This window comes from Heloderma suspectum, chromosome 2, assembly GCF_057233095.1.
Source record: "Heloderma suspectum isolate Gila_16-S chromosome 2, 16-S_ref, whole genome shotgun sequence".
Classification (NCBI taxonomy): domain Eukaryota; kingdom Metazoa; phylum Chordata; class Lepidosauria; order Squamata; family Helodermatidae; genus Heloderma; species Heloderma suspectum.
In genome coordinates, this window is record NC_139459.1 from 232,724,924 (window position 1) to 232,749,013 (window position 24,090).

The 24,090-nt window shown below is 44.3% G+C and overlaps 1 protein-coding gene across 1 annotated transcript; it reads left to right on the forward strand.

The window, feature by feature from the left end:
- The first annotated feature begins 521 nt into the window (after positions 1 to 521).
- Positions 522 to 22,742, forward strand: LOC146354238 (CD209 antigen-like protein C). The gene is made up of 5 exons (XM_084829791.1): positions 522 to 687; positions 4,272 to 4,373; positions 9,738 to 9,883; positions 18,707 to 18,816; positions 22,520 to 22,742. Exons 1-5 carry the CDS (start codon positions 522 to 524, stop codon positions 22,695 to 22,697), a joined length of 702 nt encoding a protein of 233 aa, XP_084685917.1. The 3' UTR covers positions 22,698 to 22,742.
- The last annotated feature ends 1,348 nt before the right edge of the window (positions 22,743 to 24,090 follow it).

Here is a 24,090-nt window from a genome sequence, read left to right on the forward strand (position 1 = left end):
AGAGTGAGAGAGCCAGTAAGGGCAGAGTCAGGAGACCAAAGCCTGAAGAGGGAGCAGGAAGAAGCAGCCTGAAGGAGTCTAAGAACAGCTAGGGTAAAGGAACTTGTGTTTTGCAATGTTTTTTTTCTGTTAAGGCCTTTTGTATCATTCAGCCCTATTGCAGCAGGCCTTTCCTATCCTGGAGTAGCCTCACCTTCCTAAACAGTTCTGCCTTCCTCAGCAAGGGCCATTCCTTGCCACTTGCCACAGTGGCAAACTGACCATGGAAGGTCAATTCACCATTGCTTGTGGGTTTCCTATGGGCAGCTGGCTGGCCACTGTGTGAACGGAATGCTGGACTAAGTGGATCCTTGGTGATGGATCCTTGGTCTGATCCAGCAGGGCTCCTCTTATGCACTTATGTTCTTATGAAGCTGTGCTGTCCCAGGTCTTTTACCAAGTGGACAAGAATTTTGCTCAGAGCAGTGACTCATCAAGGACAGTGATCTTCCTCGGTGGCTGATTAGATCGAAGGGAAGTTGATGGTGATCAAAGGGAGGCAGAAGCATCCGCTTGCTAGGCTGTGTCTGTTCTGGGAGCCATTAGAGAAGCAGCCCCACTTTGCCATGGACAAAACTCAGCTGCCTGACACTGATCCAGAGAATTTCTCCTTGACAGAGGAAGTGCCTTCAGAATGTGAAAGGACAGGTGAGGCTCCTCATTCCTCCCTGCAGTTCTGCATCCCACCCACTAGATCGGGGGTGCAGAACCACTTTCAGCCTGAGGGCTGAATTCAGTTTCATAGAAGCTCTCGGGGGCCACCTTACAGTGGTGGTGGTGGGGCTACAATACCAAACACACCAGCATATTGTAGCTCAAAGCTCTGACTGCCAGTAACAAGGCTCAGGAGAGGCATTTCAGCCTTTTAGGATGTGGGGGGAAACTGCACAAAAGCCCGGAAACCCACAAATAAGTGGTGATCAGGGAGAAGGGGGTGGGGTCAGGGGAAGTGGTGTGGCCTTCTGAGGAACTACGTAGGACTGGATTGGGACCCCAGGAGGGCAAGGTTCCCCCCCCCCGGGCCTGAGGTTCTGCACTCCTACACTGGATCAGGCATCCACAACTCCCTAAGGGTGGCATCTTGTTCCCCATCTTGTTCCTCCTCTCTGCTACACCACCGTCTTTATAAAATTCAGCTTGCAGCTAGCTTTCCAAAATTATTGTGTTGCCAGCCACTTGTGGAGAGGTTGCAATCCTTTTCTGTAAATGACGCACCGGCAATAACTCATGGAACCATTCCTAGCTGGGCACCAAACTACGTTGTCAATGGGAAGAAAGGAGAATATGATTTGCCAGTACAAACATACTGTGCATTGCTAAGCTAAGGAAGGGCATTTACTGAGATAGTGGAGCCAACCGAGTTATCTGAAATTCTCCCTAACTAGCTAGATGTAAGGATTCCTGGAGGAATTCGTAGCTCTTCAAGACTGGTGTAAACACAAATTTCTACTGGTGGATCCCCCCTTTTATGCTTATTCATTGGGGAGGAGTTGCTGCCCCTTGAGCTGTTCCTCCTGCCCCAACACCAGCAATTAACCAATCCTATTCAGAAGAAAGATTTGATACTGTCTCCTAACTTGGGTAGGTTCTGATTAGATATTTTGGAGCATGGTGAGCATGTTTTGAGGGCCATTTTCCCATGCTGAGGACCATTGTCCCAATAAGTTCTTGGAGCCATCCTAGCATTCTTGTCTTAGTAGCCCAGACCACTAAGCACAGTGCATTCTATTCTACCTGTACCACCTCATCTCTGAGAGCACAGGCCTTTTCGCGAATGGCATGAACTTGGACACCTGTGGCAGGGCAATCCTGTGCATGCCTACTCAGAAGTAAGCATGATTGACTTCAATGGGACTTACTCCCAGGTAAATGCATGTATAGGATTGCACCCAAGATCGTTTGGGTGTGAGTGGGAAAATGGTGCAAACAAATTGCTTTTGCTTGGATTCACTCGACTGACAGCAGGAAGGGCAGCTCTGGCACACTCAGCCAGCCCAAGACATTTGGCTGCCTGAGCAGAAGGACAAGATGGTGTCTTCCCCCATTCCATGTATAAAAACCAACCTGAATGGCAGATGAATTTTACTTCAGCACAAAGAAACAGTATCCGCCACTGCAACTAGGGGCAGCAAGTTAGTTTAGTGTGCATGGTACAAGAGTTCTGCCTTCCAACACCTCACTGTTGGAGCATCTGCCGCCTGAGCCAGCTGCCCACTCTGCCGAATGGTAGGACCCGCCCTGCTGTCACAGGCACCATGAGCCCCTTTGACCATAAATTAGTCTTTATTAGCAACCTCAGCAGGGAGACCAGCAAGTGGGGCTGATGTGAAGGAGCAGTTGTGTAATCTTGCACTGAGTCCCTGTCCTTCTCAGTGGTTGCTTCCACCCTTGTCTGCCCAGGATATAGCCTACTTGGGAAGGAGCTGTGCCTGCCTGCCTCCCTCCCTGTATGCTCCTGGCACTTCAGGTCCCTGGTCCCCATCAGGGCCTTGGTGCTGCCTTGATGTCAGAAACTCATCAAAAATAACAGAAGGAAAAGATCCCAAATCTGGGCTCTCCTGAGATCCAGAGTCCTGGGGAGACCCGTGGAGGATGGTGTGCTGCCCCAGCCATGGGTGTTGAACTCTTAGGTTAGAAGTGCCAAGACAGTGATAAATCAGACTCAAAGGTTTGCTTACAAGGAGACTTTATTGAGTAACTTACAGCACACAGGTGTACCCAATGGTTGGATCAGACAGCTTCTCTGAATCCCGAGCCACTGGGTACAGTGGATCTTATACTCTACAGGTTAGCAATAAGCAGTGTTTCAACAGCACGCGCCCCTAGCGTTCATTCTCAGCATAAACTAACAGCCCTTGGTTCTCAGGCATAGCCACCTGCAGGTTTAAGGTAAACATCCTCTGCTTCTCAGGCTCATCAGTGATAAGACATTCTCCTCATTAGCAAGGAATGTTCTGAGAAGGCTGTTATTGGCCTTTTGACTCATCTGCACATGCTCAGAGGCTTACTAGCATGGGAATTGCACCAATAATGAACTTAAGCAAGCATTATGGATCTCTAGGCCTGTCAGACTTCCATCTGTATTGGCCCCAGGAGCGTAGCCAAGTCATTTGTAGTGTTAACTACAAATGACTTGGCTACGCTCCTGGGGCCAATACAGATGGAAGTCTGACAGGTAATGTCAGCTGGGCTAATGTGTTTGCTAAATGTTGGCCAGCAGTGAAAGTGTTACATATTCTGGGATGTAAGTTACCATCCTTTCCCCCAAACATTATGTCCTGCTGGGGCCAAGGGGGGAGGGAGAAGCACCTATAGTCAGAGCTGCTGTTTCTGCATCTCAGTAAGCAAAGACAAGGCAAGTTTTGGTGTCATCTTGTTAACCAGAACAAGGAGATATTTCAGGCACTGCATGGGGTGTTCCACCCCTCTTCTAACATGTTTGCCTCTCCCCCTAAAGTAATGTCCCCTGCATAAAATGTGGGGATGGACTATGAAACAACACAGAAGAGGGAGCAGAGCAGGGGCTAGAAGCTCCATCACTTGGCTCCTGGAAGCTCTGTTCGACTCTCTAGGTTATTTCCATATTCTAAGGGCCAAACTTGGCATGATGCAATTCATGCAATTAGCAATTACGTAAATGGCTTTTAAAAAGTAAATAACAGGGGGCTCATTTGGCACTCTGGCATGAGGGATTGTGGGGTTTTTTAACCCTTTGGCCCCTGCTGAGGTCCCATTCTAGATCGGGGCCCTGCTATTTGCACTGGGAGAAAAGCTTTCACTGGCGTGGATGCACATAGCAATGCAAAGAGCAACCACGGTTGCATGCGTGAGGTGAATTTGGATTGGGACCACAGCAGCAGGTAATGCTCCCTATCCTTCTACCTGCTATTTACTTTTTAAAAGCCATCCACATGAGCTGGTACTGTCCCCTAAAACCATAAGGACTAGAAGGACCAGAAAATATTTACTTTGTGCTGACCTTGGCACCCTGGAATTTGTTCCAGGGCTCATCAGTTGTGCCTTTATGGGGAATCCAGAAGAGCACCAGCTATTTTTCTCTACACTTTGTCTAGCGGGGCCCTCTCCTTTTAATTGTAACCCTTTAAAAAAAAGTTCTCTCTCTTTCTCCTACAGATACATGGCTTCTTAGTCTGCTTTTTAAATTCGTAATCCTTCTGTCCCTGAAGTCCCCTGATCATGATATAATTCCTGTTCTTGTTGTTGACTTGCAGCCTCCACGTTTGACAAATGGAAGAACTTTGGAGAACGTTCCAGTACAGTAATTGTTCTGCTGCTCTTGGCAGCCGCTCTTGTGATGGCATGTTTTCTGAGATGTAAGTACACATCCGATGTTTAAGCATTTTTCCTGGTTAGCACTTCCTGTGTATTTAAAGACACATTAGCCACGGACTTTTCACAATATCAATGCACTGAATGTGTGTTTTGTATTTGGATTTCTGTACCTGACTACAAATTGATGCCCTCAGTGCCAGTGGTGTAGGGCATGAAATATTCCACGATTTTTCATTAACTTTTTTTTCAGGTGACTCTCACTATGAAAGATGTATATTCGTGTGTGTGTGTTTCTGTGTGTATCTCCCTTTTTGTATGTATACACACACACACAAATACACACACACACACACACACACACATACAAATATACACACACTAGGGATGGGGAGAAATTTGGTCGCATTTTAACACAGACCTACCAAATTTGCACTTCCTGAACTAATACACGAACTGGAACGTAATTATCTTTTGGTTTTCTCAGTTCTCCGAATTTTGTGATGCAGTTTCCTGATAAAAAATGTGTACAAAAATGTGTAGATTAGAGGAAATAGCCTACAAAGGGGCATATGTTAGGGGAAAGTGCTTGCAAAAATGTGTGTGTTAGGGGGAATTGGGTATAAAAATGCACACAATTGTGCAGACTTTTTTTTTTAAAGCAAACTGATGTGAAATGGGATGGGACAAAAGTTGTCCAAGGGTCTTTCTCTCTCTCTCTCTCTTTTTGAAAGGACCAAAAATTCAAGGAGATTTATTTTGTCCCAATAATATAAAATATTATAATTCACTGAAATGGAAAAGAAAAAAAAAAACAGCACGGTGCACTTCAGTTAATAATGTAAACCCATGGTATATTGTTATGGATTAGGGACTTCGTTTGATCTATCTGTCTATAGTTCAGTACTTTGAGAGTATTTAGCTCCTCGTTTACCACCTAATAGCAGATTAAATACTTCTAAACAAAGTGTACACCTAGGATTGTTTCGTGGGTTTCAATCCAGATTTTGAACTAATTAGTACTGGAAAACCTTATTTGATCCATTTATCATTTTTTATTAGAAATATCCTTATAGAATTACATATAATAACAGCTTGCATATAAAAACATTTTTATTGTTGAACAGAACATTGCTAAAGAACCTTAGATCTTAATAGCTTAAAAAGAAATAGAATTCCTTAACCATTTCTTCTTCTTAGACTTCTAGTCTTAACGTCTTAAAAAGGAGAAATCTCATACTAAGTACCAAGTTCCCTATTCAATACTGGATAAACTACTCAGCTGAGAGGTACACAGGAGTGATGACCCACATTCTAAAATCAGCACATATTTATACTCTTTTTGTATACCTCATAGCTAATATGATCTGCTGTCCCATAAATTAGGGCACACAGTCTTAATTATCTCAGGGAGCAATCTATGGCCACTCGTCAGTGGATATGTTGGTTCCCTGAGAAGCAACCTTCCCCCACTTCCGTGCTGCTTCGTAAGCAGCGTGGAATGACCCTGCACCCTGTGCTCGGAAGAGGATCACAGAGCGGTGAAAACAGGGCGTTCCTGGGGGTGTTCTGGGGTGGGGAAGGCAGAAATGCCGGTACGACACATCCAGCATGTCATCCGGCAGCCCCTTTCCCTGCTCTGCCTTCCCGCAGCTGGACAGGCAAAATCGGCTGTCTAGGCATAAATGCAGGGTGGCTGAAGCACGGAGGGGACGATCCCCTCTGCACATCTCCTGCCCTGCACTGGATAGGTGGTCGCCTCCCAGTTTGGAGGCGGCCGCCTACCCCAGTAGGATTGTGCCCTCATTGTTATTAAACATTAAAAAAAAAAGAATATACGTAAAAGGCTTACTCATGTACCATTCAGGCTAGATAAGATCAATTTTGAATTATACCTTTGAGAAGATAACTCTGTACTCAAAATTTGCCAATTAAACTTGATATTTGATATTGTGTAAGGTATACACGATATTGTATTTGATGGTACACAATATTGTATTTGATGGGTATACCTTACACAATATTTTTTGCTCACTAATTGATAAGCGAAAACTTTCTGTACACTTTTGACCTGGAATAATGCAGTCTCACACCTGTTCATTAGTCAAAAACCTTTTTGGCTCAAGTGATAGGGTTTAAATCAGCATTTTCTCTTTGGGTACCATCCAGGTCATCGTGACCATTATTTTTATGCCAGTTACCCAAAATTCATTGTGAACTTGCTTGTGTCTCTGTGCTGTTTTCTCTTTAATGCAATTTCAAAAAATACTTTTTACTTATTTACATTTTCACATTCTTAATTATTCATAATTAATATTTGGCATTTGCATTTTATAATAAGACATCTTATATTGTTTTAAGACAGCATTAAGTTAGCATTTTTTCAATCATCTTCCCAGCATGTCTAATAAAGCAAAATCAGCTATTTCCTAAAATCCATGAGAATATATACTGGCTTCAGCTATTGGGTCGTATAGAAATACAATGAATAAATAAATACAAATAAATATACGCAAACAAAATAGTTGTAAAACTCTTTGCTGATTACCCTGGACATCTAGACACCAATTTACTTTTAAAAAGAAGTAAGTTAATGAATCATGATAATCAAATTATTTCTCTACTCATGAGTTACATTGAAAAAGTATTAAGTACAGATGTATCTTTTTTTAACATCCTTTGTTTATAATGAAACCCTCCATTTTCCCAAAATGATTCTGTGTGGGAAAGACATGGAACCATAGAATAAAATCATAGAGTACTAGTAGTAGGGTTGGAAGGGGCTTATAAGACCATCGAGTCCAACCCCCATCTAGTCCAACTGAATCATAACATTTTGGAATATGTTAGAACATGGATAATGTATAAGTTGGGATGATTCTTTTTAAGTTATAAAAAAACAGAACTCAGAAGAGGCTTTTTAAGAACCAATCTTGTTAAGTTTGAAAAACTGATAGTGTAAATAGAAACATTAAAAGGCTTGTTATCAAGACTGTAACATCTGTTGTTAGAATTGTATTTTCCAGAAAGACGATATTTTTAAAACCCATTTTATGGGTTCTAATATTTCTAAATATTAGAAATAATTGAAGTGGGTTGCAAATCGGTTTTTACAGGAGGCATGACCCTCTCAATATGCGTTTAGAAGAGAATTATTAGAAGTTGATGTGTTGCTTGTATTTAATTCCAGCAAGAATAAATGACATCTATTGTATTCATAGCTGGGCATGCTGGAGTTACACGGACATGGCCACCACATGTACGTGTAATCCAAAAGTGAAATATTCCAGAGACAAGTGCAGAGAGATATAAACAGAACAAAGGGGTATGATTTAATCTTTGATCCAAAAGCAATGATTTCAGAGCATTTTCATTCTCAAGTATCAACACTGCATCAGCCAATGATTGGCAGCTTATTAACAGCTGCAAAGTTGCTAATTGACAAAAAGCCACCAGCTTTTTGGCAAGAATGCCCTGCCTACCTGGTGTGGCTTCTCTTTCGTGTGGTTGGAGCTCAACTGAATCACAGAGAGACAGAGAACATGCAAGCAAACGCTGCTTATTTGGTGATTTCTCCTTCTCATGAGTTGCAAACTTGTGTGATGCTTGCTTGCTTTTGAAGAAGTCACAAGATCACCTCTCTGTTCCCCAGCAGCCCCACCCCACTCACCCTCTCCAGTCATTTCTACTCAGGGCTTTTCTACTTGAGGCTTTTAACCCACCACTGTACCGAGGCTTCTGCTTCCAGATTCTTTGTGGGGTTAAGATTGGCTCCTTTAAACTTATTTTTCCCAGGGGGTGGGGTGGTCTTTCTTTGCCTGTCTGTCTGTTCCATTACACAACCATTAGGTAGCACTGTGGTATATGGGAATTGCGCAAATACACTAGGGTTTCATGCTGCCATTCATGGAAATACCAGATTTTCCTCCTTGGAACACCCCCCCCCCCAAATGGTTGCAAAGAATGGAAGAGGCCTTGGTGTAAAGCACCCACAAACTACTGCGAATGAGGAATCACGAGCTCACAATACATGCCTCGTGTAAAAAAGGCTCTTATTCTCACTGAGATTTCCACCTCAGTATATTTAGACCACAGACAAGCCTTTCCCATCCTTTACCATCCACACCAACTTCAGTCCACAGCAGTTTAAAATCAGAAAGAAGCACAAGAAATCAAGGTGGGAGAAGGGTTTTTGTTTATAGTGCAGAAAACCAATTTCACTCTCTACCTCCTCTGTCATTTTTACCTCATTCCCTTGCTATGTTTCTCCCCCTTCCTAATGGGATTTCATTTCTAGTTCTGCACTGCTTCTTCTCACCATCATTGGAACAGGAAGTTTATTCAGAACAGAGTTCCATGGACTTTAGTACTACGTGGAAAATAGCTCACATTATTGTATTATTCTGTTTAATGTTTCAAAGTTAAATTTAGAAAGTGTAATTTTGAGAAGTTGAATTCAAGCTCTACTGGATCCTGACCTTGCACATTTAAAAAAAAGCATCACTGTGTTTGCGCATATGTGCATGGGTGCATGTCCTGCTGGTATATACCCTGGGATGTTGTAAGCCCCTTTCCTGCATGTTAATGGAAGCCTTTAACCTCTCCCATGTGGTGCTATGGGTGGAAGCCATGCATATTTCATTACAGGACAATCCAGTTCATGTCTACTCAGAAATGAGTCCCATTGACTTCAAGAGGGCTCCCCCCCCCATTAGCGCGCATCATATTGCAGCCTCAGTTGTGTGGGAATTTGTCTTCTGATTGAGGATATTGACAACATTAAATATAAACACTAATTTTAAAAAATATATTAAAAAAGAAAGTATTTCTTCACTCACAGCTTATCATGTCAGGGAAGAAGAACCAGGGCCTGTTTGTTTGTTCATCCTGTTTAAAGGATGCATATTGTATGCTCTAAACAAATGTTTAAAGCACCTTACAGTACAGTGACAATGATAAACATTGCCATGTTAAAGAAATTAAAAACAGAAGAAACCCGTATCCCAGGAAACTCATGTTTTTCCCTCCATGAACCCATTTCATACTGCTCAGGAATTAAGTGTGGTGTTGGGGGGGGGGGGGAGCAGCTGTGTGAACACCAACACTTTAGCTCACCTAGGGTGCCAATATACCTTGAGACAGCCCTGTGAAATGAACCTGGATTATGAGCAAAGCTACTGGTTCAATAATGGCTTATGTAGCAGTTTAGTAATCTGGGAACCCTTGGGAGGGAATATGGCATGCACATAATATATGGATAAGGCAAAATGACCTCTGGACCATGTGCATTCATTGGCTGTACGTCCAACTATAGTAGTGTCTGACTCCAGGCACAAAAACATCCTGTGACCAGTGGAACATTCAGGGTGTGTTCACGCTGGGCTGCATCAAGGCTACATATATTGCAGGCATTCCTGTGTGCCCAGATGACTGGAAGATGTTCCAAGAGAAATGCTACTACTATAGCCCAGAGGAAGGCCGGTGGGATGAGGCCAGAAGTACCTGCCAACACTGGGGTGCGGATCTCGTGGTTATCAACAATAGAAGGGAACAGGTGAGTGCCTCCTGACTCTCATGGAAAAAGGGGAAAGGCCAAGATGGTTGCATGGGACACCCTCTCCTTGCTGGGTAGCTATACCTGCAGACAACCTCCCTTAGCCCTGAGTGTTCAGATCAACCGATGGCATAGTTCCACCTTCACTTCCATGTAAAAATGCTTTGCAAGAATAAAGCTCACATTTTAGGAGACAAGGGCTCTAGTCAATCCCTCCCCCTGCTGTGCCAGATTTTTTCTCATGGGGAAACGTTTACATTGGGGAGCATTTACAAATGTGATCTCTCTCCTGCAGCCTGAAATGGCAGAATTCATTCTGCCGCTGTATGTCTTGTATAAATCCACCCTTTTGATGTTGTTGTTTAGTCGTTAAGTCATGTCTGACTCTTTGTGACCCCATGGACCATAGCACGCCAGGCCTTCCTGTCCTCTGCTCTCCCCCGGAGTGTGCTCAAGTTCATATTCATTGCATCGGTGATGCTATCTAGCCATCTCATCCTCTGCTGTCCCCTTCTCCTTTTGCCTTCAATCTTTCCCAGCATCAGGGTCTTTTCCAGTGACTTTTCTCTTCGCATTAGGTGGCCAAAATATTTGAGCTTCAGCTTCAGTATCTGTTCTTCCAGTGAGCAGTCAGGGTTGATTTCCTTGAGGATTGACTGATTTGACCTCCTTGCAGTCTAGGGGACTCGTAAGAGACTTCTCCAGCACCACAGTTCGAAGGCATCAATTCTTCGGCGCTCAGCCTTCCTTATAGTCCAACTCTCACAGCCATACGTTACTATTGGGAAAACCATAGCTTTGATTATGCGGACCTTTGTCGGCAAGGTGATGTCTCTGCTTCTTACTATGTTGTCTAGGTTTGCCATAGCTTTCTTCCCAAGGAGCAAGCGTCTTTTAATTTCATGGCTACAGTCACCATCTGCAGTGATCTTGGAACCCAAGAAAATAAACTCTGTCACTGCTTCCATTTCTTCCCCTTCTATATGCCAGGAAGTGATGGGGCCAGATGCCATGATCTTAGTTTTTGTAATATTGAGTTTCAAACCAGCTTTTGCACTCTCCACTTTCACCCTCAACAAGAGGCTCTTTAGATCCTCTTCACTTTCTGCCATTAGGGTGGTATTGTCTGTGTATCTGAGGTTGTTGATAATTCTCCCGGCAATCTTAATTCCGACCCGTGATTCATCCAACCCGGCATTTCTCATGATGTACTCTGCATATAAGTTAAATAAGCAGGGTGACAATATGCAGCCTTGTCGTACTCCTTTCCCAATTTGGAACCAATTGGTTGTTCCATGTCTGGTCCTTACTGTTGCTTCTTGACCCTCGTACAGGTTTCTCAGGAGACAGGTAAGGTGGTCTGGTACTCCCATCTCTTTAAGAATTTGCCAGAGTTTCATAGAATCATAGAATAGTAGGGTTGGAAGGGGCCTACAAGGCTCAATGCAGGAATCCAAGTCAGAGCATCCCTGACAAATGGCTGTCCAGCCTCATCTTGAAGGCCTCCAGTGTGGGAGAGCCCACCACCTTCCCAGGTAATTGGTTCCATTGTCGTATTGCTCTTACAGTCAGGAAGTTTTTCCTGATGTTCAGCTGGAATCTGGCTTCCTGTAACTTGAGCCCATTATTCTGTGTCCTGCACTCTGGGATGATCAAGAAGAGATCCTGGCCTTCTTCTCTGTGACAACCTTTCAAGTACTTGAAGAGTGCTATCATATCTCCCCTCAGTCTTCTCTTCTCAAGGCTAAACATGCCCAGTTCTTTCAGTCTCTCTTCATAGGGCTTTGTTTCCAGTCCCCTGAACATCTTTGTTGCCCTCCTCTGAACCCTCTCCACTTTGTCTGCATCCTTCTTAAAGTGTGGTGCCCAGAACTGGATACAGTACTCCAGATGAGGCCTAACCAGTGCTGAGTAGAGGGGAACTAGTACTTCCCGGGATTTGGAAGCGATGCTTCTATGAATGCAGCCCAAAATAGCATTTGCCTTTTTTGCAGCCACATCACATTGTTGGCTCATATTCAGCTTGTGATCAACAACAATTCCAAGATCCTTCTCGCTTGTAGTGTGGTTGAGCCACGTATCCCCCATCTTGTAACTGTGCATTTGGTTTCTTTTTCCTAGGTGCAGAACTTGGCATTTGTCCCTATTAAATGTCATTCTGTTGTTTTCTGCCCAGCGCTCCAGTCTATCCAGATCACTTTGAATTTTGTTTCTGTCTTCCAAAGTATTAGCTATCCCTCCCAATTTTGTGTCATCTGCAAATTTGATCAGCATTCCCTGCACCTCCTCCTCCAAGTCATTAATAAAAATGTTGAAGAGCACTGGGCCCAGGACTGAGCCCTGCGGTACCCCACTCGTTACCTCTCCCCAGTTTGAGAAGGTCCCATTGATAAGCACTCTTTGAGTCCGATTCTGTAGCCAACTGTGGATCCACCGGATCGTTGTTTCATCTAGCCCACTTTGAGCTAGTTTGCTCATCAGGATATCATGGGGCACTTTGTCGAAAGCTTTGCTGAAGTCGAGGTATATGATGTCTACAGCATTCCCACGGTCTACAAGGGAGGTTACTTGATCAAAAAATGAGATCAGATTTGTCTGGCAGGACTTGTTTTTGACAAATCCATGTTGGCTTCGAGTAATCACGGCATTGTTGTCAAGGTGCTTCCAAATAGATTGCTTTATGATCTGCTCCAGAATTTTCCCAGGGATTGATGTCAGACTGACTGGTCTGTAGTTCCCAGGTTCCTCCTTTTTACCCTTTTTGAAGATAGGGACAACTTTAGCCCTCCTCCAGTCATCTGTGATCTACAGAGTTTGTTGTGATCCACACAATCAAAGGCTTTAGCGTAGTCAATGAAGCAGAAATAGACGTTTTTATGGAATTCTCTTGCTTTCTCCATAACCCAGCAAATGCTGGCGATTTGATCTCTACTTCCTCTGCCTCTTCGGAACCCAGCTTGTACATCCGGTAGTTCTCGGTTCACATACTGCTGAAGCCTAGCTTGTAGGATTTTGAGCATCACCTTGCTGGCATGTGAAATGAGCGCAATTGTATGGTAGTTTGAACACTCTTTGGCATTGCCCTTCTTTGGAATTGGAATTCCAAAGAAGGGCAATGCCAAAGAGTGTTCAAACTGACCTTTTCCAGTCTTGTAGCCACTGTTGAGTGTTCCAAATTTGTTGGCATATTGAGTGCAGCACTTTAATAGCATCATCTTTTAGGATTTTAAATAGCTCAGCTGGAATACTGTCATCTCCGCTAGCTTTGTTGTTAGTAATGCTTCCTAAGGCCCACTTGACTTCACTCTCTAGGATGCCTGGCTCATAGAATCATAGAATCATAGAATAGTAGGGTTGGAAGGGGCCTACAAGGCCATCGAGTCCAACTCCCTGCTCAATGCAGGAATCCAAGTCAGAGCATCCCTGACAAATGGCTGTCCAGCCTCGTCTTGAAGGCCTCCAGTGTATGAGAGCCCAGCACCTCCCCAGGTAATTGGTTCCATTGTCGTATTGCTCTAACAGTCAGGAAGTTTTTCCTGATGTTCAGCCGGAATCTGGCTTCCTGTAACTTGAGCCCATTATTCCGTGTCCTGCACTCTGGGATGATCAAGAAGAGATCCTGGCCTTCTTCTCTGTGACAACCTTTCAAGTACTTTAAGAGTGCTATCATATCTCCCCTCAGTCTTTTCTTCTCAAGTTCAAGTTCAGTGACCACACTATCATGGCTATCAGGGACATTCAGATCTTTCCTGTATAGTTTTTCTGTGTATTCTTGCCACCTCTTCTTAATCTCATCTGCTTCTGTTAGGTCCCTGCCTTCTTTGTCCTTGATCATGCCCATCTTTGCACAAAATGTTCCCTTGAGAGCTCAGATTTTCTTGAAAAGATCTTTAGTCTTTCCCATTCTATTGTTTTCCTCGATTTCTTTGCATTGTTCATTTAAGAAGGCCTTCTTGTCTCTCCTTGCTATTCTCTGGAACTCTGCATTCAGTTGCATATATCTTCCCTGTTCTCCCTTGCTTTTCGCTTCCCTTCTTTCCTCAGCTACTTGGCTTTCTGGCATTTCTTTTTCTTTGAGATGGATTTCGTTGCTGCCTCCTGAACAATGTTACAGACCTCCGTCCATAGTTCCTCAGGCACTCTGTCTATCAGGTCTAATCCCTGAAATCTATTCCTCACCTCCACTGTATATTCATCAGGGATATGATTTAGGTCATACCTGAATGGTTTAGTGGTTTTCCCTACGTTCTTCAATTTAAGCCGAAATTTTGCAACAAGAAGCTCGTGATCTGAGCCACAGTCAGCTCCAGGTCTTGTTTTTACTGACTGTATAAAGCTTCTCCATCTTTGGCTGCAAAGGACATAATCAATCTCATTTCGATATTGACCATCTGGTGATGTCCATGTGTAGAGTCGTCTCTTGTGCTGTTGGAAAAGAGTGTTTGCTATGATCAGCGTGTTCTCTTGGCAAAATGCTATTAGCTTTTGTCCTGCTTCATTTTGTACACCAAGGCCATGCCTGCCTGTTATCCCAGTGATTTCTTGACTTCCTACTTTAGCATTCCAATCCCCTATGATGAAAAGGACATCTTTTTTTGTTGTTAGTTCTAGAAGGTGTTGTAGGTCTTCATAGAACCGATCAACCTCAGCTTCTTCAGCCTCAGTGGTTGGGGCATAAACTTGAATTACTGTGGTGTTGAATGGTTTGCCTTGGATCCATACTGAGATCATTCTATCGTTTTTGAGATTGTACCCCAGTACTGCTTTTCCCACCCTTTTATTGACTATGAGTGCTACTCCATTTCTTCTAAGGGATTCTTGCCCACAGTAATAGATATAATGGTCACCTGAATTAAATTCGCCCATGCTTGTCCATTTTAGTTCTCTGATTCCCAAGATGTCGATGTTCAGTCTTGCCATCTCATGTTTGACCACCTCCAGCTTACCTTGATTCACTGATCTTACATTCCAGGTTCCTAAACAATATTGTTCTTTACAGCATTGAATTTTCTTTTCACCACCAGACACATCCACAGCTGAGTGTCCTTTTGGCCCAGCCACTTCACTCTTTCTGGCGCTACTTGGAAATACCCTCTGCTCTTCCCCAGTAGTATATTGGACACCTTCCGACCTGAGGGGCTCATCTTCCGGCGTCATATCTTTTAGCCTTGTGATACATTCCATGGGGTTTTCTTGGCAGGAATACTGGAGTGGGTTGCCATTTCCTTCTCCAGTGGACCACATTTTGTCAGAACTCTCTGCCATGACCTGTCCGTCTTGAGTGGCCCTGCATGGCATAGCTTATGGCTTCACTGAGTTATGCAAGCCCCTTCGCCACAACAAGGCAGTGATCCATGAAGGGGAAAATCCACCCTTTTACAACGGCTCTAAACACCATTACAGGAAGAACACTGATGTTGAGGTGCAGAACGAGAACTGTCCAAATGTATTTCCAGCTGGTGGCAACCCAAAAATTATCCCATAAAGGCACTGGTATTTACCTTTGATGCGAAATATGCCTGTGAGAAGAAACAAAAGACAGTGTAATTTTCTGGAATGATTACATGAAGTGTAAAGTTGCTTCAGTTAGTAACTAACTTTTCTCTTTCTTTTTTAACCAAAAGGGGCCTCTGAGCCACAGTTCTGCAGAATATTTCTTTACTTGGTATATTTGGGGATTGGGTCTGATTTGTCTCATAGCCTCATTGGTTTGGGAAGTTAAGGAGATAGAGCTGGCTTGCTCTTGATTAAGCAAAAGAGTGCCAGTAACTGCTATCTCCTTTCCTTAGAACTGAGACCACACAGTTTCTCATCATGACTCATTTTCTCCTCCCCTCTTGCTAAGTTTGCAATCTGGATTGAGCGTTGTCCTCTTCCTTCTCTGTGTGTTAGTTTTTCCCTTCAGAGACTGATCCCTTCCTGGCCCATATTGTTATGTACTTTTTGAGTACTACTTCCTTTCTTCCTTCACACCCTCCCCATTCTTTCTGAATTCTCTAATGGAATATGTCAAAAGCATCAGTCTAACTTATCTAGTTATGTGTTGCCTACTGGAGTAGTCTTGGGTTCCAGAGCATATGCATAGTTACTTGCACAGAGGATGCTCTGAGAGAGGCCTCCGATTAGATGGCATTAGGAAGGTTCCGAAGAGCGAGCAAACTCTTTTATGGGAGTCTGAGTTTGGTAACTGTTGGCCCGTTATCGTAGATTGACTTTTGTTATGCCCAGTCAAGTGATGGCCTCCATTTCTGATGTCAATGGTCTAGCCAGCAAATCTAGCCACGTTGTGGCTGGATGCAACTTCATAACTACCCTACACTTCATAACTACACTTGAATTATAAAGGAGCTGGCCAGTTTGAACCAGTTAGCGTGTGTGTGTGTGTATGTGTATATATATATATATATATATGACTTTAAATGTGTAATGGAGAACAATAAGGTGAAATAAGCCTATTCAGGCTTCCCTGCATGGTGCTAACTTACCAGATGATCAAAGGGGCCCTGTTGAGTTACGTCAGAATATAGGAATTTGTCACAGAGGTACTGGAGGCTTATGGCGCTCTTGTGATATATCATTTTAGTGGTGTGCTACGAATTTGTTCCACATGTTTTTTTACCATTCTCGTTGAATATGATAGGAAAAAGAAATTGAAAAGAAATTTAACAGGGAAGAGAAGTTTGGAGAAATCCTCATGGCTTGTGTATGGGTTTCTTGTGCTTACCTTACTTAAGAGGTGACTTAATTTTTCATTGTACAATCACATCTCCAGCAACTTGTAGCCTCTTTGGCTTCCCACATTTCAATTAAAGGCCAGGGGAAGACATCATGAGGTAAATCTTCCCATAGGGCTTCCTCAGATCATGAAGTGCAGGCAGCCTAATGGGCTGCAGCGCAATGGAGAGATGTGTAACACCACAACAAATGCATTATAAAACACCCTGAGAATGAGGCAGAACAATGGAAGCCTCTTTCTTGGAGGAAGAAAGCTTTCAGGAAACTGGAGGGCAGATTTTGGCACAGTGCTCGGTCCACCTTGGTGGAGCTGGATGCAACCCTGCCCACCTCACACCTGCATTTGGTGGATGCAAAATGGGGGCCAGTCTGCCAACACAGTTGATGCTGTTGCCACTGCAGTGGCAGCACAAAACAGCCAAAAACCCTTATGAGAAAGGAAGAACCCCTGCCAGTTGGCTACAATCCCCGTCATTGGTGAGCCCTACCTGTGAGAAACTGTTGAGAATGTCTTCTCCCTATGCACAAATTTGCTGAAAATTGGGGGGCCCTGCTCCTTCTCAGGGTGGCTTAGCGTGATGTGCAAATTCACCCAGTGTGACCCTAGCTGCACTGCCAAAAGCTCCTTGCATTTTACACAGGCTGAATTAAACATATTTCTTAGGAAAGGGGGAAGAAGGTGGGGGAAAAGGCATCCCTTCAGACATTTGCTGGCCATTAAGAGCCACTGGTGCCTACCTTGTACTAGGGATGTCAGAGAATTTCGCCACGAATCTCGGGGAGGCCGAATGCCAGCGCATTCGGCCCCCCAAAATCGGTGGCGAAACGGTCTGCCACCCCCCCGGGATGGGACTTATCTTGGGTGAATCTCCCTGGCGGTGGCGGCTCCGGCGGTGGTTCGGCGGCGGCAGCGGCGGCTGGTCTTCTGACCAGCTGCCGCCGCCATTTCCAAGTTTAAAAAAAAACACACAAAAAACATGATAGACTACGTAAAGATTTACGTAGCCTATCACAGCTAGATTTTTAAAAAATACCGTGGTAGGCTACGTAAATGTTTACATAGCCTATCACGGCTGAGGTAAAAAAACACAAAAAACCGCGCGTACGCAAATGGCGGCGCCCATGGGCGCCGCCATTTGCATTCCTTATTTTGGCACGTATAGTCTGCATAAACATTTACGTAGACTACGGCAAAAATAAGGGGAATGCAAATAGCATTCCCCTTATTTTTGCCGTAGTCTACGTAAATGTTTACGTAGACTACACGTGCCAAAATAAGGAACACAAATGGCGGCGCCAATGGGCGCCGCCATTTGCGTACGCGCGGTTTTGTTTTTTTTAACTCAGCCGTGATAGGCTATGTAAACATTTACGTAGCCTGTCACGGCTGACTGTAGGGACGCAATCGGCGGCGGCTACGGCCGCTGCCATTTGCAGACCCGGCCAGCAGGATTCGTGGCGGGAGGGACGGGGCGCCTCCCCCCCGGCCAGAATTTCGGGGGGAGGGATGGAGCGCCTCCCCCCACCGCAAATCAAATTTCGTAAAAGGTAAGTGAGTTTCGTACATCCCTACTTTGTACTCTTTCCGGCTCTAGGTGAAGCACTCATTTCCCCAGGCATTTTATGCTGTTTTTGTTTCGCCAGGCATGTCTGTTGTTTTCAACCTGTTATTGTATTTTAAATCTTTGCATTGCTGCCAGGTTTTATTTTGGTTTTCGTGTTTTATTTTATGCTATACTTTTAAACTTTTATATTCTGTTTTACCATGTTGTATTTTAATGGCTATGAACCACCCAGAGAACTTCGGCTACCAGGTGTACAGAAATGTAATACATAAATACATAAATTGGCCTACACCAGCCTTCTCCAACTTGGTGTCCTCCAGATGTTTGGGACTCCAGCTCCCATCAGTCCCAGCCAGTATGGTCAATGGCCAGGAATGCTGGGAGTTGTCATTAAAAAGGCGATAGCCTTAGTGATATCTAGGCATGTGATTTATGCAGGACTGTGGGAAACAGAGCCCCCCACAGTTTGGGACCTTTGGGCAGCGGCCCACAAGTAAACCCTCCCTATTTTCATTTTGCATAGCGCTTTCTGATGAATAACATGACTTTCACAAGTGATGTCTGGATTGGCTTGAACTACACAGAGACCAAACGAGAGTGGACATGGGTGGATGGCACAGAGCTACTCTTCGCGTGAGTACGAGCTTTTCCATTACAGGAGCCGTACGCAAAGGACATCATACATTTGAACTGTGGCCACACCACGGGCAACTGATTTTAAGAACAATGAAAGAGGAGCAAACTGTTAGTTGTTTAATGTATTCATCTTGCATTTTTACTGCCAGGGGGAGATGCTTGTGGGATTGTCTGCCTCAGGTGGTAGTAAATAACTTGGACAGCCTCGGGTACAATGCACCTTGACTTGGGAGAGTGGCACCATTTGCTATTCCACCTCAAACAACAAGATCTCTTGGGCCAGAGATGCATTTATTGATTGTATTGTCTCAGGAAGCTCATTGTTTCCTCTGGCTTCTCAAATATCTTGGAGTGCTAGAAATGGTCAAGACTGGAAGTAGTCTCTGACAGCAGAGGATGGTTGATGAACACAAGAGTGAGTCTGGGGAAGAAATACTTTCAAACCTGGAAGGTCACTTGAATAACATAACTGAAAACAAACATGGCTTCTACTAGTTACAGAGAGAGAAAACTGGGGCAGCTTCTCTCAGCTCCATCATGCAGGGAAGACAGGAAAGGAAATGGCTTCCTTCTAGACAAAGAAAGGAACGTGCTAATACAAAAATGTGGGGGGCGGGGAGAGACCAATTACCCATTGGTTACTAGGCAATGCCTATGATCTCCTCCCTAGCCACTGGTGGAATGGTTCATTCTATTAACCCCTGACCCCCAGAGTTATCCCCAAAGGCTTAGAGTGCAAGGTCAAGTTAACCCTTGCATGCACGTGTATCTCCTCCCCAAAACAGATTCATCTTCAAAACAGATTCATTAAAACAGATTCATCTTCTTCACGAGGTTGTGATGACCATCTCTGGACAGTGGCTTGGTCAGTGTGTCAGCGATCATCTCTTCTGATGGCCAGTGTCGCAGCTCAATAGTCCCTTGCTCCTGAGAGTCCCTAAGCAAATGATGCTTCACATCAATATGCTTGGTGAGAGGATTTATCTGAGTCCTCTGTGCTAACTTTATGCACCCTTAGTTATCCTCTAGGGGAGGAAAAGGCTCATGAATGCTAAGTCCCATGTCTGACAATAGCTGGCGTAACCAAATTGCCTCTTGACATTCATGTGCCATTGCCACGTATTCAGCTGGCGTTGATGAGAGTGCCACAGTTGCCTTCTCCTTGCTAGCCCAAAAAATGATCCCTTCACCCAACTTGAACAGATCCCCTGTAGTGGACTTGTGGTGTGTCACATCTCTGGCCCAATCTGCATCCACATAGCTGATAAGTCTTGGATCAGATGCTGTGGTAGCTTGAGTTTAATGTGTGTGGTCCCTTTTAGGTATCACATCACTCTCTTTACCCCACTCCAGTCACATTGGATGACTTTGCAACTTTCCTGCTTAGGATACCTAGTGCTGTTGCATTGTCTGGCCTAGTCACTGTGGCTATGTACAGCAGCTTCCAGATCACTTTATGATATTCATTATTACTTAGCAGTGGCATCTCTATGTCACCTCCCTTTAGGAAGTTTGTCTCCATAGGACTTTTCATCTCCTTGGATTTTTCCATGTTGAAGCATTCTAACATCTCCATAACCTTTAGTCTTTGGTTGAGGAGAAAAGTCCCATCATCTTCTCTTTCCACTTGGATACCTAGGTAGTGTTTTACCTCTTCTAGGTCCGTCTCAAAGTTCTTGTTGAGACTGTGGATTATTTGTTCGCTGTCTTCTGGTTGTTCACAGCAGGCTAACATGTCATCAACATGAATTAGCAAATACACCCATCTTTCTTTTCTCTTCCCAGAATAAAGACAGGGGCCTCCTTTACTTCCTGTGAATTCTTCCTGTGTGAGCACTTCTTTACATCAAGATGCTGCACTGTCATTCCCTTGCAGAGTTCTAATAGTGGTGTGTGTCCCAACTGGTACAAAAGTTGCATTGTTATCTTGGCCATATTTCTGCGAGTACCCTTTGGCCACTGGTCTTGCTTTATATTGTTCTACTTTTCCTTCTGTATCATACTTGACCTTGAAGTTCCACCTACATCCAACACTTTTACAGTTGGTGGTAGCTCTGTAAACATCCACATTACATTCTTACATTCATGTAAACATACATGGAGCCCATTTCGTCTTGTTCCGCTTTCCTCCAGTGATCAGCTCTGTCTGTAGGTAGCTTTGGAATGTCCTCCAATGTCCTGGAGGGCTCCCTTATTTCATCAGTTGTCACCATGTAGGAGAGTCTGCACACAGGTATAACTTTTGTTGCTCGGGTTGACCTCTGAAGCTCCTGCTCTTCACCTTGCTCTCTACTGTCATCAGGTTCTGGAGCATTTGTTTCCTCCTTGGACTTCTCCACTTCCTCTTGAACTTGTACTGTAGAACAGCAGCTCTTACAGAGAATAAAATAAAGAACCACAAGTCACATTTACACATTTGTTCTGAAGTTAGAAGGAAAAAGGGACCTGCCCATCATTACCCAATGAGTGGAACAGTTTAATTAATTCAAGAGTGCTGACACTTAGGTAGCCAAGATGGCACCACCCACATGCAAGAGGTAGGTATCAGCAGGCTTGGGAGAACCACAAATTTTGCAGAATTATATAAAAAATATGAACAGAGACCCCAAGGGGGGATTCCTAAAACTGAGGACAGGGCACACTCAGTGGTCACAGAATGACAAGTGTCTCTTGAAGGGGAAACTGGGGAGGGGGACATGGAACAGAGCGTCCTGGCCTGCACTAGGATATGGCTGGCTGGCTGGAACCCTGAAAAGAATCACACCACACAGCAACATTTTGTGGCCTCTAATTCTCAAAGTCAGAAAAGTACCAAAAATGCCCCTAGACTAGGCGCAAGGTGCTGATCCAGATTGGGACCCTGCATGGGGGCTTTAACCCTTTCCCCCCTGCTATGGGCCCAATCTGGGTCAGTGGGGGGGGACATATCTGCAAGTTTTATTGCAAAAATATTGATCCAAAAAGCAAATACGAGTCATGTCTGTTTGGGCCCTTATTAAAGCCTATCCCAGTGCCTGGTGTTTAATATTCAAAAGTCCCTTCATAATCTGCTCCATATATCCAACAAGATTTTTTCCCCCTGAAGACTTTGGTGTTCTATGGCGTTTCTGTTCTGTATTCTAGATTTGTGCTACTTCCTCTGATTTGTTTTCTAAGATCCTCCTTTAAAAATAAAAATAAAAAAGCTTCAATGTTCTCATTTAATACAATGATTTCTTTGTTCAGATGTCCTAGTTGTTCTTGGATTTTAAACCTGATCAGCCTTTAAATGATTAATACTCCCATCTTGTGCCTTGATCAATTGTTCTGCCCGATCAGTTATTGTGACATCTAACCAGTGGAAGCTGGTGGCTTCGATTTCAGTGGGCCTGTGAATCCATTCTGGGTTTCAGTCAGAACCAGCCAGAACTCTAAAGGAGCTATCCAAGGTGCTGAACCCTATGCCCAAAATAGTTTGGCACCTTGGAGAGCTCCTTTAGAGTTCAGGCTGGTTCTGCTGGATCCACATCCCCACCAAAATCAGAGCCACCAGCCTCCACTGCATGTATGCTTTTCTCTCTTTAGTGTCCAGAACACTTACAACTTTGAAATGCCCTTTCTTCCAGCATATCCTTAAGTGCTAGCCCAGTCCAGTGCCAAGGGGCATTCAGTGGGCTCTATTAATGTGCAACTCACAGCATATTCTCCTTATCCTTTGCAGAAACTGGAATGCAGGAGGACCAGCGGATCTCAAAGACAAAGGCTATGCAAAGCATTGTGTGATGTTAGAGGTCAACAACAAGTGGAGCAACACCATGTGCAAAACCCGCCTTCCAGCCTTCTGTGAAAAGAATAGACATGTTGCCTGTGTTCTGCAGTCCCCATTTTTACCCCATTGAAACTTGGCTTTTGTGCACATACAAACAGAATATACTTCTGTTGTACATGGCAGTGAATACTACTATACGGCTTTCTCTGCCTTTCCATTGAGCACTGCCAATTCTCGGCAATTTTAGCTTCCATTAGCTGCACTGCATCCCTTGCTTACCTACCCCTGGTAGTCCCTGCACCATTGTCCACACAATGAGAAGCACAATCAGGTGCAGTGCTGGTAGTGAGTTACAGTGCATCGCATCATTCCTGTGTTAAGAGGAGCTCATTTGACTGCTTTCATTATTTTTGCTTGCACTGAAGTTGCACCAAGGGGGAACAAAGGTGGATTTGTACCTGTGTCTTCATCTATGTTCAACTCAACATTATTTGTCTCAGCCGGGAGCCATAAGAATGTCTTCTGTTATGATTTTCTACACACATACAGGAGCTTTCCACTGACTTGAATGAGTTATATCCTCACAGGCCAAACAAGGTTTGTTCAGCCATGTAGAATAATTGAAAACAGATTAAAGGAATTAGATATGTTTTTAAAACCTGTAGTTTTGTGAGATGTTGGAAAAAGCATATGATCAACTTGAATGGCATGTCTACCATTAAGTTTGGGAAGGCCTTTCATGAATGAATTGATCTCCCAAATGCTAGGGTGCCTGGCTTGTAGCTGGCCATGGCATGGCCAGCACTACTGCTCAGGTTCCACAAGTTGTTGGGAGGTGGGAAACCTGAGGTTTGGCTGCAACCTAGGGTGGATGTGCTACTATAAGGCCATGGGCAAGTGATGTCAGTTGTGTTATACAGCCCCCCCAAATAGTATGCGACACTTGGACATGCCTGATGGGTACTGCCCAAAAGACCATGTTGCGGAGCAGTGGCTCCAGTGTTCCATGTCTCTGGGTGGGCCTACCTTGGTTTCAGCCACCCGCCACCTACCATATTCCTGACTCCCTGCTTTGGGAGGCACCCCTGTTGGAATGGAGACCCTGAGAGAATGTGCAGGAGTCTGACTGTCTGTGCCAGTATGCAGCTCAACCAGCCTTGAGTACAGACCAGAGAGTGTGGTGGTGGTGGTGGAGAGCTGGTCCTCAACTGAAGATCTAACCGAGTGGGCAATTTCATATGAGAGAAGGCAGTCAGCACCAGCAGTTTGAACTGGACCCAGAAACAAATATATAGTCAGTGTAGCTGATGCAATACTGGTGTTATATGGTCCCGGCAGCAAGTTCTATTTAAATCCCTTGCTTCTTCATTCTGTACCACTTGACGCTTGATGCTTCTGAACACTTTTCAAATGCACCCCCACACTGAGAGCGTCTGTGAAGGTTTGAGGTCTACAGAGGCAAGGCAAGGAAAAAATGGGCAGGCTTAGAGGCCTGGGTTTTTCTATTGCAAACAGGGTGGTGG

What these genes read in the sequence shown, in the direction of transcription:
- LOC146354238 (XM_084829791.1), top strand. Translation starts at nt 522, where the DNA reads ATGGTGATCAAAGGGAGGCAGAAGCATCCGCTTGCTAGGCTGTGTCTG. An exon ending in GATGGCATGTTTTCTGAGAT is followed by an intron (nt 4,374 to 9,737) that starts GTAAGTACACAT and finishes CATATATTGCAG; the next exon opens with GCATTCCTGTGTGCCCAGAT. An exon ending in GGCACAGAGCTACTCTTCGC is followed by an intron (nt 18,817 to 22,519) that starts GTGAGTACGAGC and finishes TATCCTTTGCAG; the next exon opens with AAACTGGAATGCAGGAGGAC.